This window comes from Perca flavescens, chromosome 20, assembly GCF_004354835.1.
Source record: "Perca flavescens isolate YP-PL-M2 chromosome 20, PFLA_1.0, whole genome shotgun sequence".
Taxonomy (NCBI): Eukaryota; Metazoa; Chordata; class Actinopteri; order Perciformes; family Percidae; genus Perca; species Perca flavescens.
Genome location: NC_041350.1, coordinates 8,626,644 through 8,640,956, shown reverse-complemented (window position 1 = coordinate 8,640,956; position 14,313 = coordinate 8,626,644). Strand labels below are relative to the sequence as shown.

The following is a 14,313-nucleotide window of genomic DNA, read 5'->3' as shown; positions in this document are numbered from 1 at the left end:
CATACTCATCCAGGAGACACAGAGCAACACAAGCATTCATTTGGAGTCACATTTGTTTCCACCTCACAAATCTGAGCCTAATAGTCACTCTCCTTTTAGCTCTGTTTTGGTCTCCACAAACCCCTGAGGGGAATATCTGACTCATTAGCTGCTAAATAAAAAAAATGTAATTGAATTGAATTAAATGCTCCACTATGTTCACCAGCTAGTTGATAATCAATCTGCCATTTAGTGCTGGGCAGTTAGTGTACATTCCAATCCAGTTTTACAGCTGCCTGCTTCAACAAGAAAGGGGCTAATGAGAGCGGTGAGACTGAACCAAAATAGTAAAGTTGTGTGCTGGAAAACCAGCTAATATGCTCTACACTGCAGCATTGTATGATAATGAAATGTTTGGGGTGCTTTAAAAATGAACGTTTCCTTTATTTATTCTTTTCTCATTTACATTTTACTGGAAATAATATATGGAGAACCTCTCTCCCCCCCCTTTTTTTTCAGTATGTAAAATATGTATCCAATGAAAGCATTCTGGATTTGTATGTTGTATGATGGGACCTTGAACCTTTTACTGACTTGAAAGGACAATTACAATTATTCTCCTGAGATTATTGTAAAGGAAGGAAGGGAGGGGAAAAAAGAGGAAAGGGAAAAGTTCTTTCTCTCTCCTCTCACTCCTCTGAGATTATTGGGAGAGTAACCCCTGATTTGACATTAAAGGGAAACTTCACCGATTAGCATTAAGCTTTGTATCAGTAGAACCCCGGTATTATTTTTGAATGACTATGCTTCCCTCCCTCATGTCCCCCTGAGAGGGGAGATCTCTGTATTGAGGGTCTGGAAAAAAACCTCAGATGACGCAAAATGGCGATTTTTGCGTCTTCTGAGGCTTTTTTGCCCAGAGGCAAAAGACTACAGCCTGTATTCATTGTGTATTAGGACCCACTTCCACATAGCCCAAAGGGGGTTGGACTGTCAGCTTTTTCCGGAGATTGCCGAGGAAAAAACGAGTGTCAGCCATCTTGAATCCTCGCTTAGCTTCTCAGCAGGAGCAGAAACTGTTCATCCCGACGGAAATTTTGGGACGCGAGCTTTTATTTTGAAAAGTAGACGGGACGACATGATATGGGACGCTCCAGGCTGCAGCCATACAGTCTTGGAAATTTTAGAACAACAATTATGTGCATTGAAGACAACTAGCTAACGCTAGCCAGCCATCTGTTCACCCATCCTGCTTGCAAGTGTCCGCTCATTAAACAAACTGGACTACATCTAACTTCAACGAAACTCCCAACGCGAGTTCAGAGACGGCTGTGCTGTGTTTTTGTTGTTGTGGAAATACTGCTGTGGACAATCCAGCCTGCTGTCACCGGGTAAGACTACTAGTGGAGGTGGGCTGTGTTACCCCGGACGGCCTGTTGCAGAAATGGGGTGATTTGTATCCAACTAACTGCTAACTGCTGGTGGAGTTTGTGACTGTAAAATGCCAACAATTCTAGCTACATCCCACGCAAATGTACGGCTGTGTTTATTCTCGATGTTTACACCACAGCCCACCAAGAGCTAATGCTAGTAGCTATGAGTTAGCCTTCTTTTATTAAATGGCTTGGTTGAATTCTAATGTAGAATGCGGTCTGTTATTTCTTGACAACAGACCACTGCTAAGGATAACACACCGTTGCCATGCATAGCAGAGCGTTGCCATGGACACAGTTCTGTTTACTCTGGAGCTATCAATCAATCCGCTGAAAGAAGTGCGGATAATGTATCAGCTGTGGCAAAAAAAAGCATGTTTTAAATGTGTAACACCACTTGAGCCACGGTGAAACGTTTTTTCGTATGGTTGAAATGACAATAAAACACACTTGTTGAGTTGATCGTCTCACTGTCTGTCTGTAAAGGGCAGGCGTGGCTTGGGAGTGGCCTCATACAGCAGCAAAGCAAGTGCATTCTGGGATTTGGTGTCTTTCATCCATATGAGCCAAAAACACATTTTCTGTCTTATCTTGGCCTAGAAGGCACCAATTTCAATTTTCTTTTCACATTTCTACTACATAAGTGACCCAATTTAAAGATATATTCAGCTTTCCAGCGGTGAAATTTCCCTTTAACAGTTTATGAACAACATAATTGTATGTTATACCCCTAGTGACCTTTTTATTTTGTTCTGTTCTTTTGTGCTCTACTAAAATCCATATAAAACAATAAAAAAAGTAAAAAAAAAAAAGAATAAGAAAAAGAAAATGAACGTTTCCAAGCCAAACATTTTTGTGCCTCGTATGGTAAAAAATGACCCTTTATGTCAAATTGTAGGCATACTAGGCTCTCACAGTATGGCAGGATTTGCCACATATCATCAGTTGTTCGGTAACACTTTATTTTGCTCAATTTCCCCTTTCTAGAAAACTTGTTGCCAAAAATCCCAGCTTCAACAGAGAGCAGCGAAGCCTCTCCGGATCGAGCCAACAGCTCCCAGTCTTTGCCAGCCTCAAGGAACGGAGTCACAGAGTCCTCCACCACTCCGTCCACCTCCATGCCCAGCACCAAGGAACATGGCAACCTGCCCATCATAGTCCCCATGATCCCCCCGCCACTGATCAAGCCCCCTGCAGGTAGGGAGCACTGACACCTTTTTGGAAAGACAAATACAGGAGATGAATTGAAACGTAGTCATTGTTTGTCAAGAAAACACTTAAACATGATGACTGACAGCAAAATGAACTCAAATGGGCAAACTAGCTCACCTCCAGAGCCTGTACGTAAAGTTTCAACCATTTTATGCTTACCCATTTGTGTGTTTCGAACAAGGCTACATTTTACATTTCCAAAAAGATCAAGGTCATTTTCAGCCCATTGCAGATTTTTGATGTATTTGCCCAAATGCCCAACCACCACATTCATTTCCCCAGTCAAAACCCCTAACTAGAAGAACTGGCATAGACTTTATCCACAGCTGTCCTCCAGAAAGATTTCACTGTATTGAAAGTACAGTATAGCCTACTTGCTGATTCTTCAGCACTTAGCAGGGAAACTGAAGGAAAACTGAATGTTTATCCAAATTAAAAAACGTTCTGTCTTTGCAATGGCCTGAAAGCCTCGCAAACCAGGCAGGGACAGGCGACTAATGAGCTCGCTACCTGCTGTACACCTTGTTTTCCTCCACCTGCCCAAATGTCAATATAACCCCATCAACTCTCTGAGGAAATGTCCGCGTTCCTCGGCCAGACACAGGGCTTCATTATCCCTTGCGTCTGCTGTGGCACAGGAGGCTGGTACGCCCCGGCGGAGGGAGCGGACCACCTTGGCATCGCCCAAGAGGAGTTCCCGCTGGCCCTGCCTAGGCGGGGAAACAGATGGTGTGGTCCCACTTAAAGCCCAGCACCAACCCACCACCCGGCCGACACCCCCTTCAACTCGCCTCCCGCCCCCACCTTCACACATATGCTGAATTATTCATGTTCGTGTGCCCCGCAAAATCTGACAAAGGACCTTTTGAGGTGCAGGTACCGGCGGATGATGGTGGCATTTAGTATGGAGGCAGCATAATTACTGGCAAGTTTCCCCCCCCCCCCATGCAGATGTGAGTGTTTTGAGATGGGCTTGTTACGAGATGCCAGGACGTGGGAAGACAAAAACAGCTCCACCTCAAGATGTCTCTTTGTATGAAAATGTTGAGATTTCTTGAAAGATGTTGGCCTTCGATCCTGCTCATTACACCCCGGTACAGACATTATTCCAAGCAATGTACAAACTCTGATCCACCCACCGAGTCAGCCCAGAATGTCTTGTTTTTCTGTTATCAGTGGGCAGCAATCCAGATAGACACAAAAAGGCAGAGAGACTAAAGGAATGAGATAGAGCACAGAGGAGAGGAGAGACATAAAATAGGCAATGTTAGGTCCACTGTGCTATCTTTAGGGCCTCTGGGAGTTATTTCCTTAATTGTGAGTTAGTCTTTACTTAAATCTGATGGCCCCATAGATCCATTAAGCTCAACAAGAGGTGAAAAGCCTGGCCAGCGCGCGATAAGGAGGGGAGCGGGGGTGAAAGACTAATGGGCCTGCGTTTTTTCTCCCTCACACCCGCATAGTCATAATGTGATAATTGGGAGATACTGGAGGGAATCTCGGAGGTTCTCTTACAGTAACAGCGACGGCACTAAAAGCCCCGCAGCTCATCACCAGCAGTCAGCTTAGAGGCACGTCACTGTCACTGAGGATCTGTTAAAATCATTTGTTGCCCACACTGACACACACTCACATACCTCTAAATCAAAGGTTAAAACAAGGAACTAGCTTTGAAGTCATTATTGTAGCTTTTTTATGTATTACATTTTGTTGTTCTCAAACATGTTTTTGTGGACAAAATGAAATTCTTTTGAAGGAGGGATATGTTTTGGTCAACTGTAAATTTACTCCGAATCGAGTTAGGGCTAACCCTTACACACTTACATACAGTATATCAACTGAAGAAAACCAAATAGTGGAATACTCATAAAAGGACCCCATTTATTGATAACCACACGCAAACCGGTAGCCTGGTTGACACCAGACCCTTCTCAGTTGTAACTGAGAGTGGGTCTAGGCAAGCTTCATTAGCAGCCCTTTTCGAAAGGGATTGTCACCAACGGACGCTGCTCAAATGCCTCTGGGCGCAATTGGATAGTCCTTCAACCAATCAGAGCAACGATCCCGACGTAGCAGCGACAGCGGCATCAACGGGTTGCTGCGCTTTGGTGGCCGTCATGTTGAATTTTAACAAAAAGCTGCTCGCCGTCGCTGCGCTATCGTCATCGTGTAAAGCCCGCCTCAACGGTTGTGATTGGTGCCTCAATTTGGAAAAATTGGAAATGGGCTTGAATGGGCTCTTGGCCAGACTGACTTGCAGAACAAATCTCAAATTTGCCGGAAGTTTGTCAGGGTTTTCCCAGGCTAGCAAGCCGGGACTGTGCTACAAAAATGCCCACAAATACCCACTAACCCCAACAAACACTGTTATAACTGCAACTGGCAATATTATATATTATTATTATGTTTTTTTTTAAGATTATTTTTTTGGGCATTTTAGGCCTTTAATTGACAGGACAGCTGAAGACGTGAAAGGGGAGAGAGAGGGGGAATGACACGCAGCAAAGGGCCGCAGGTCGGAGTCGAACCCGGGCCTGCTGCGTCGAGGAGTAATCATCTATACATGGGTGCCTGCTCTACCAACTGAGCTATCTGGGTGCCTCTTGTGTGTCATTTTAATACCACATGTATTTTTTCTATTTCAGATATTTCTTACATGTATTATTTAATACTTTGTACTTTTATATTGTAATTTCTTAAAGAAAACTACTAATTATCACTGTCTCATTTCTTTCTTCTAACTGTGCCTATTTATTATTTACTTAGTTTCTATATTTGACCAATTAACACAGTAACTGTCTACAATCACCATGCAATTTAGCTCTAACCCTATATAATTAGGACTCATTGGGCCTCATTCACCAATATCTTCCTAATTTTTTTTCTTATTTTTGTTCGTAAGAAAGTTTCTAAGAAAAGTCTACGTCTGATTCATGAGGTGTTCTCAAAACAGCAGAATTGTTCACAGGTGTGTTCTTAGAATGATGAATCCCAATGTCTTCATAATTTGAAAGCTCGTGCCCGTTGCTCGTATTTAGCATAGGTAAACGCCCCGTTAATTCCCATTAAAGGGCGTGAGATGGCAGGGCTGTATCCGGAGAAGGGCACGGAACTGATGAAGTACAGTGTATAGGCCTAGCACAATTCATACACAATGCAATTCAAAGTGCTGTACGAATGAGCAGAAGTATAAGTGTAGTGTGTATTTATTAAAACAAACAAACATATAATTATGCGTAAAATAATAAAAATAATTAGTTACAAAATTATAAAGAAATATTAATATTTTAAATTAGAACAGATGAAAACAGTATAACTACTTATTTTGGACAAACATGTCAGCTCTCAATTGTGCGTAAGAGTGCTCTTGAGTGTGCATAGATTCTGTTCTTACCTAAGAACAAATCCCAAATAGAAAACATCGATGAATGCCAGAATCTTTGTGAAAACTGCGTAAGTGGGGTTAAAGAACAAATTTATTCTTAAGAACGATGTCTATTTCATGTGAACTCCATTCTATGTATGTATATGATGGGAATATTTGTTTCACTGTGCCAGTTATTTCTAGTTCTTTTTTGGTACTCTCTGCCCTCAAAGTGTCTTCATCATGAATAATTTGGGGATAAACAACGCAAAATGATAAAAAAAAATAAACTGTGTGGAGTTTGTGGTAAATTGATGGGTGGGGTTTCAGGTCAGTTCAGCTCAGCTACATTTACCCATGGCAGGCCTTCATTATAAATCCTGCAGTGGTTGTGTGGCTTGAGTCTTGAGTGGATTTAACCAGCTCTGCAGCTGGGTTGAGTCAGTGAAGTTAATGCCTTTTGGTCATTGTGTTTTATACATCTAGTTGTTGCATGTGTGTTATTATTCTCTGCTTTAATAAAACCTTATATAAGGCCTAAGTCGAAAAATATTTGGCATTATCCATTGATGGCACCTTGCATGAATGTCCAGGATAATGGTCTGTGGCTTTTAAAGAGATAATGTGGGAAAGAACAGTATACACTCAGCTCCATCCTAACTCACTTTCGCTGTTGTTTGTTTCTAGATGAAGATGCATCCAATGTGCAGATCATGTGCGCCTGGTGCCAGAAGGTTGGCGTCAAACGATATTCTCTGAGCATGGGGAGTGAGTTGAAGAGCTTCTGCAGTGAGAAGTGCTTCGCCGCCTGCCGCAGAGCCTATTTTAAGAGAAACAAGGTAAGATTCCTTCCTTCTCATCAGCTGGACATTTTAATATAACATCTTTCAGAGGCTTTGCAGATACAGTATGTCCAAATCTCCTTGCAAGTACATGTGATCATCAGTGAGTCCCAGAGGAGAACATAAGATTGACAGCATGGTTTCAAAGATTCATAAAAGAAGCATGAAATAAGTCTATACTTGTAAGTGTGCAATGTATTGTTACAATGTGGTGAACGATCGTCGAGAATAGCATGAATTGGACGTGATGCTATTGTCATAGTGTTCATCAGCTGAAAATGTTTTTGCTTTTGAAAGAAATAGTTTGACAGTTTGGGAAATACACATATTCACTTTTAAGAGTTGGATGAAAAGATTTATACAATTTTTATGTCTGTGTGTGTAAGCAGCTTGAGGTAGGAGGCCATTAGCACATCTTAGCATAAAGACCGATACAGTAGTAAAGCTAAAGCTCACAATCAACACAATATATCTCATTTGCCACAACATAAACAGTAATGTAAAACCGACAATTTGTGGTTTTACTTGGTAACTTGGTGTAACTATTTCTTGATGAATAAGCATATTTCCCAAAATGGCGCACTATTTCTTCAAGTTTAGGCAAGTAAACAATTTTCGGCAAAGTTAGTGTTAAGTTAGGTAGCTAAAAGAACTTGAAATAAAACAGTTTGGTTAAGTTGTACTCATGGTTGTACTGAACACGAGAACTTAATAGATGGTATATAAATTGCATAACTACCCCACTGACAACACTCTTTCGTTTCAATTTGCCATTATAGTGTCAGAGCTAAATTTCCAATTTCCAGTCATTGTTTTTTTATTTAATGGATTTTTTTCTGAAGGGGTAACTATTGCCTACTTGCTTTTTCAGACATTACACTCATGTTAACAAAATGTTCACAAGAACAGGCGGAAAAGCCAAAGGCCCAATAAGGTTCCATTATTTTCAAGTTTACACTGTAAACTCCTATCTACAGCAGTGCTATACACAGACTAAACTGTAGCTTGAGAGGGCATCTCAGTTAATCTCAGGGAGGGAAAAACCTTTGTCATTTGTAGACAACTGACTAAAGTATTTAGCAGACCAACCAATCCCAATGATAACACACAACTACTAGCTACCTATAACTGTAGCTAATACCTATCTTTACTAAGGGGCAAACCAGATTTGTAAAACTGACAGTTAGCTAACGTGATACTCTGGTGCACAAGCTAAGTTGCTAACAGTATTTACACACAAAAACTGGTTATTTGAGTTTGCAGTGTTCATTTTAATGTGTAAAAAGAGTACAAATAAAAAATGTCTAATAGGTTCTGTTGGGATAGCAAAGCTCAGAAGTTCAATAACTGTATCTGTATTGGCGCTAGAGCAGAGGGTAGATGCTAGATCCTACCCACCATAGGCTACTGCGCAGGCGTCAACACGATGACTTGTTATTTGAACTTGAAAGTTATAACCTTATAAGTAACGAGATATAGCTCTTTTAAACTAACCCTTACCTTAACCCTTCACAGCTAACGTTAGCTAGCTGCTAACTTAAGCGTTGACGCTTGCATAGTATGCCTGAATCATTTGGTGACTTTTTCAGTGGGTTCACATCTAGCATCTACCAGAGCAGGGAGCCTCTAATATGGCTGCCAGAAAATGTGACATCATCTGGTAAGCTCTTTAAATAAACACATACTATATTCTGCTTCTGACAGAGCTAAATGAAGCTTTCATGACATTTGGTAGAATAGCTGTAATACTGTGAGCAGGAGATTATCTGTTGTAGCTTCAGCAATTACTGTATAATGCTTAATTCTGACATCAAGACATCAAAAGGTAATTTGAGCAAAAAAATCCCTCTCATTACCTTTTCAGGTTTGGCTTGAATACAAAATGCATAGTAGCCTACATAATACATTAAAAACCCAGAAACCACTGAGAATAAATCATGGGTTTTATTACAAAAAAAGACCTTTAGGCAATCAACTCCAAAATGACTAGGTCACTGTGGTGCATACAACGCAAGACAGTAAATATCAAAGTTGTTATTGTGTTCTCATTACCCCCCCCCCCCACCCCCCGATGACTGTAGTTAAACAATCTCCTTTCTCTCTTGTACCAAAGCTGGGATATATAAGGAATTACGCTGTGAGTATAACGTGTTTTACTCTCCTGCTTGTCTGTCCTGAAGTCAGTTATTCATCTAAACATAATCACTTTTCAAGCACTGCACTGGAGCAGGAATAAGTAGGGGTGCACTTAGAGTATGTCTGTTCATTTCAGTTAGTGATATCCAATTTCTTTTTATTTTCTGACACTTTTTGCCAAAGCATGAGAATCAAGCCGAGCCTTGCGTCTACTGTACTGTTGCTCATACTATGTGTTTTTCATTTTCTGCCTTAACATTTTAGCTCATTTACGTTTATAGAAAGTTTCTAGTTGTCATTGTACTAAATGTTGAAGTGATGACAAATGATCTGTCTTCTCCTGGTGATGACAAGGGAGAGTCTGACATGTTGAAACCTCGTGGGAGAACGCGAACTGCCTGCGACAGAAAGTTGCAAGAGCGTTAGAGCTTCGTATCCGATTAAAACGCAGCGCTTGAACTGCTTTTATTTTGATCTCTGAGCTTCAGAGAAGGTCAGAAAAAAAGTAGATAAAAGTCTATGCCATTTGACACAACAAAGTTGACAAGGAAGCTCCAAATCAATCAGAGATTAATCAGGGAGGCTGCTTAACATGACACTGAATGTAAAGCGGATGTAAAGAAAGCACTCTGCTATGAATCTATGGGCCTTGTCTAAAGTTAAACATATTTATATAAAGATATATATCAAGACAGAGTCATTTAAAATATGTATGTATTTCCCTTACTCAAACTGTGATCGTTATACAGTATATAGTATATTCTGTAAAGTACATACAGTTTGTTTAGTTCCAATATGATATCATCAACTCTGCATTATGCTCTGACTTTATGACGGACATATTTGTGGATAGTGGAGCTGGAAGATATTGAAGATTTATAAGGTGGCCTTTAAGGTACACACAGAGAGAAAGTTAGTGGAAAAAAAACCAAAGATTCAGCAATAATCTTTCCATTTGTCTGTGCTCTTCTCTTGATCAGCCTTAGACTTTTGAAAGACATTTCAAAGCAAGTCCTCTCACTGCGGTGACAGCTCTTCATGCAATATATAGTTGAAAAAAAGTCAGAATTTCTAAGTGACAGGCTAGATCATATCAGTCTTAGAGAAAATCGTATACAGTATATGTGCTCTAATATGCAGCATGCCAGTCAACTAGTAAAAAAATAGAGATTTGACTTAAATTAGTAATAGTAGAGCTATTAAAAGTTGCAATAACAGCAGTAATAATAGCAACAATGATAGTAGAAATATGACTCATAATAATACTATTGATAGTAGTAGCAGGGGGCATCAAGCAACATAACATTTACTATAAAACTAATAGTTCCAAAATACCATAATAATGCATTTTTATTGTTTCATTATCGTACGATTCAAATTAGCAGTCCAGGTACTTTGAACACACTTGCTTGCTTGTTCATTACAGTAACTGTTCTTGATGCAATAATATGATGAATTTACTTTTATTATCTTTTAGTTTAGTTAGACACAACTTGCATTAGGGGTGTTATTTTGGAAAATAGAAACATTTGATTGGTGGCTCATTGGCCATAATTCTTCTGTAAGAGTTAAGACACTCCAATACCGGCATATTGTGAATAAGAAAAAATAAATGACAAATACATGATCAGTAATGCTCCATCATAAGACTCTAACTTGTTGATAATTCGTGATCTGCAGCTTGCACTGATTAATAAAGGGCTGGCCCAACGTACTGGTTAAAATGCACATGTGAAGACACATTTTAGCAAAGCTTACAGTGAAACTTTGCTGATTTTCAGCCGTTTTGCACGACATCCAGCTGCCTTTTTCAGTTTAAGTGAGGAGTTCTGGGCAGTGCAGCATGGAGGGAAGTGGGCGCAGTTCATCTGTGTTTACTGCTCGTACTGCAGTGACACAGAGCCGGTTGGAAATTGGCGATGTTTGAATGTCAAACCACTTTGACCATACAGTATGCTTTTGTTTACAATTATTAACTTTTCTGCATCAAGACATAATGAGAATTGTCATGCATCTAAGAATCGATTCATTTCCCCAACCCTAACTGGGTTTATTCAGTTCTGTTAAATTGGCCTAGTTAATAGGTTTTCGTAAATTAGGTGCAGTTACCAACATTAGGCAATCCAGCCGATTTCTCAGAAAATCAGTCTTGGAGATGGTCTTGTGTGCAGTTTATAGAAATACATACATCTGGTTAGAAGCCAGTCAGCCATGTTGGATGTTTCTTTCATCCATCAGAACAATGCACATGTTCAAACATCACAAATACAGGAAAGGCCTGCTCTGCCACGGCGGCTCAGCTTCTATATTTTGTCTGGCTCTCGCACATTCATGAAGGCCATTTGTGTAAGCGATACCCACATGTTTCTTTTCTCATTCACCCACAAGGTTGGCCACAACAACACGGCCTGCAGGCTCCCAACTGAAAAAAAAATATATATTGTCAGGGCTGAAAAGAAATATCTCATGTCTGCGTGTGCTTTGGATAGGGGAGAGGAGACAAGGGAGGAGGGGGGAGGAGGAGGGATGTAGGGGGCGGGCAACGGCTCCGGCATTATGTTGCATGAAATATCTTCAGCTGCCTCATCTATGAAACCCAATCCCCTCCTAGGGTGACTATGGTTGCTACTTTCTCACATCTCTGTATAACTCTATATTATGTAGCTTGTGTTTGTGTGTGTGGCGAAAGATGATTGATAGTTTAACTGCGGCTAATCACTTATGTGCCTGTTTACTGTATGCCTTAAGCTTCTGGATTAGTTTGTATGGAAGGTGCAGCTCGCACTACTCTATCATCCTGTCCGTCTCCTCACTCTGCATGCTCACTTTCATTTACTTTTTGACTGTCCACTATTGATCCAGACACATAGTTTGGCTCTTTTCTTTTTGTAATGTGCTGCAACTTAGGGTGTGTGTATTTTGCTGGTTTGTGCTCTGCAAAAGCCAGTTTGAGGTGGTATAACAACAGTGAAAGTTCCCTGAGAATTGACATGTTCAACATTTATGATATTGAACAGTTTCGAGGATTAAAAGCATTAATTTCAAATGTAGGGCGGAGTTTTGCTTTCAGCCGTAGGTAGAAGCTGCTAAACTGTCATGCTCTTACACGCAGCCGTACGGCTTCTCCCGCTATCTTACACCCACACATACACCGATAAACATGCATGCTGATTGGACACACTGCCAAGATTAAGTTAGGCAATTAGCAGTGATGAATTACCTTCTGTGAGTGTGAAGCAAGGCGGCAAAAAGGTGTAGGTTAGAGGAGGCATTGCTTTCTCATTGAGTCAGTCGGCCTTATACACGACACATATCATCCACATTATTAAGGTTGGAATTTAACCCTTGTGTTGTCTTCCGTTGACCATTAACTTGTTGTCCTACCGGGTCAAAATTGAAAATAAAAAATTTTAAGGGTTTTTTTCCGCTGAGTTTGTCCCTTTTTGCAATGCTTTTGGCAATTTTTTAAAAGTTTTTGTCAAAAAAGCTTTCAAAGCTTTCTTTATTCATGGTCCATAAACCAAATTTATATGACATTATACCTCATTTTTGAGGTGAAAAAGCAGAAATTATGAATTATTTTGACTAAGATCAGAGGATGTTGAGTGGATCACAGACTGGTCAAAGTTTAATCAGGATACTGTTTGAAAACCATTTAAACTTATTTTTTTTTTCAAACGCTATAAAATAGAATGAAACACCCAAAATTCAATGAAAGTAATCATTCATTTGACCTGCATAGAACGTTGTATTGAACCCATACAACATATATCCATGCATCCATGTTAATTTTCTGCAATTTGGTTGAAAGAAACCCATATTTCTGATATAAAAAACCTTTTCAAACGGGTCAAATTTAACACAAGGGTTAAAGGCTGCATGCGGGTCTGTTGCTGTGACATCGATTGTGATGAAATGTAGCTTGTTTCTGTTGCAATAGTTCCAACAGTCTGCTTTTCTCTGCAGTTTGGTTTGTGTTCAGGAGTTTTTGGGCTTGAAATACTCAAAAGAAAAAAATGCTGCCTGGTTGATTGTAGGCTGGTATGTTGTGGTTGAAAAGCAGCTAGAGGGAGGACTCATTTAAAATCCTGATAGAAAGAAGTGGCGTACGTAAGGATCACATTTTATTTATATATATATATTTATATTATTTATATTAATTATATTAATTATATTTATATATATTTTTTGCATCATGCAAATAAACATACAGTTTAAGCCATGTCTTCTGTTTCCACAATATTTAAAAGAGCATGATGCAGGTAGCGAGGACAGTTTTACAGGTCGTTTCTGCTGAAGCGCAGGGTTTTTTGGTTCACACCATGAAATTCCCCCCAGGAGACCCCAGACCTCCATCAGTGTTTTTCCCCAGGAGCTCCCTCCAGGCGTGAGGGGGCAGAGTGCCGCTTCATGTCAGCCCAGAAATGTCACATCACTTCAAACACACACACACACACACACACACACACACACACACACACACCGTGGTTGCCTCCTTGCTACTGAACACTCCACAATTTACTTTGCATCTCCATCGGCTGCCAAGGAGGGCACGCACGCAAAATGAATAAGAGAGGAGAGGGTGTATGAGCTTGTATGTGTGTGTTACTGTGTCTTGTATATGTATAAATGTGCTTGTGGAAATGTTTGTGTGTGTGTGTGATGAAGTGTGTAATGTGTCTGCATATTGCAGCTCAGACTAGGAAGACTTGAGGCCTGCCTGAGACAGCTTCAGGGCACAGAGAGGAAGGTGATTATCTCATAGCTGCCAGCCATTCAGCTTAAATAAAGATAAAAGTAACTCTGGCTAACTAGGCGTTGAGATTGTACAAGCAGAGCCACACACACGAACTGTCATGCCTTTGTGTCTATTTTCAAACTTTTAGGTGTGGCAAACTAGATTCAGATGCAGTAAAAAATGTACCTTATTTGTGAATTTGCAGGCACGCCTCATATTGCACATTTCATACTGTGTTGTGATGATGACTTTAAGCAAGGAAATACTCTTTGCGACTATAGCATTTTCTACAACCTTTAAAAACGGCATTTAGTACAGGGAAATTGGCCTTCCTGCAATAAAGAACAACATTATAGATGATAGCCAGCAATATGCTCAAAAGATCTATTTATTGTTGTAACGAAAGCTCCAAACCAGCTAAATATTTGTTTTTAAAGAACTGAAGTGCTTACCTTGTTCCTATTTTCCAGTTCTTTGAAAAATTATACTTATACTTATTAAAGCGCCAAAAATACCACTACCCTTACCAAACAACCCTGGAAAAAGGTTTTTTTTTGTGCATGTGTGTGAAAATCTCCTCATTGCACTGCAAACAGAATTGAACTGGTG

The 14,313-nt window shown here is 40.2% G+C and overlaps 1 protein-coding gene across 2 annotated transcripts in view; it reads left to right on the top strand.

Annotated features, from left to right (window-relative positions):
• Positions 1 to 14,313, top strand: part of sobpa (sine oculis binding protein homolog (Drosophila) a) — a 42,286-nt gene that overhangs the window by 10,235 nt on the left and 17,738 nt on the right. For both annotated transcript variants that reach the window (XM_028566617.1, XM_028566616.1), the window contains exons 3-4: positions 2,400 to 2,609; positions 6,676 to 6,827. In XM_028566617.1, the coding sequence (XP_028422418.1) occupies positions 2,400 to 2,609; positions 6,676 to 6,827 (362 nt within the window). The remainder of the gene's footprint in view (positions 1 to 2,399; positions 2,610 to 6,675; positions 6,828 to 14,313) is intronic.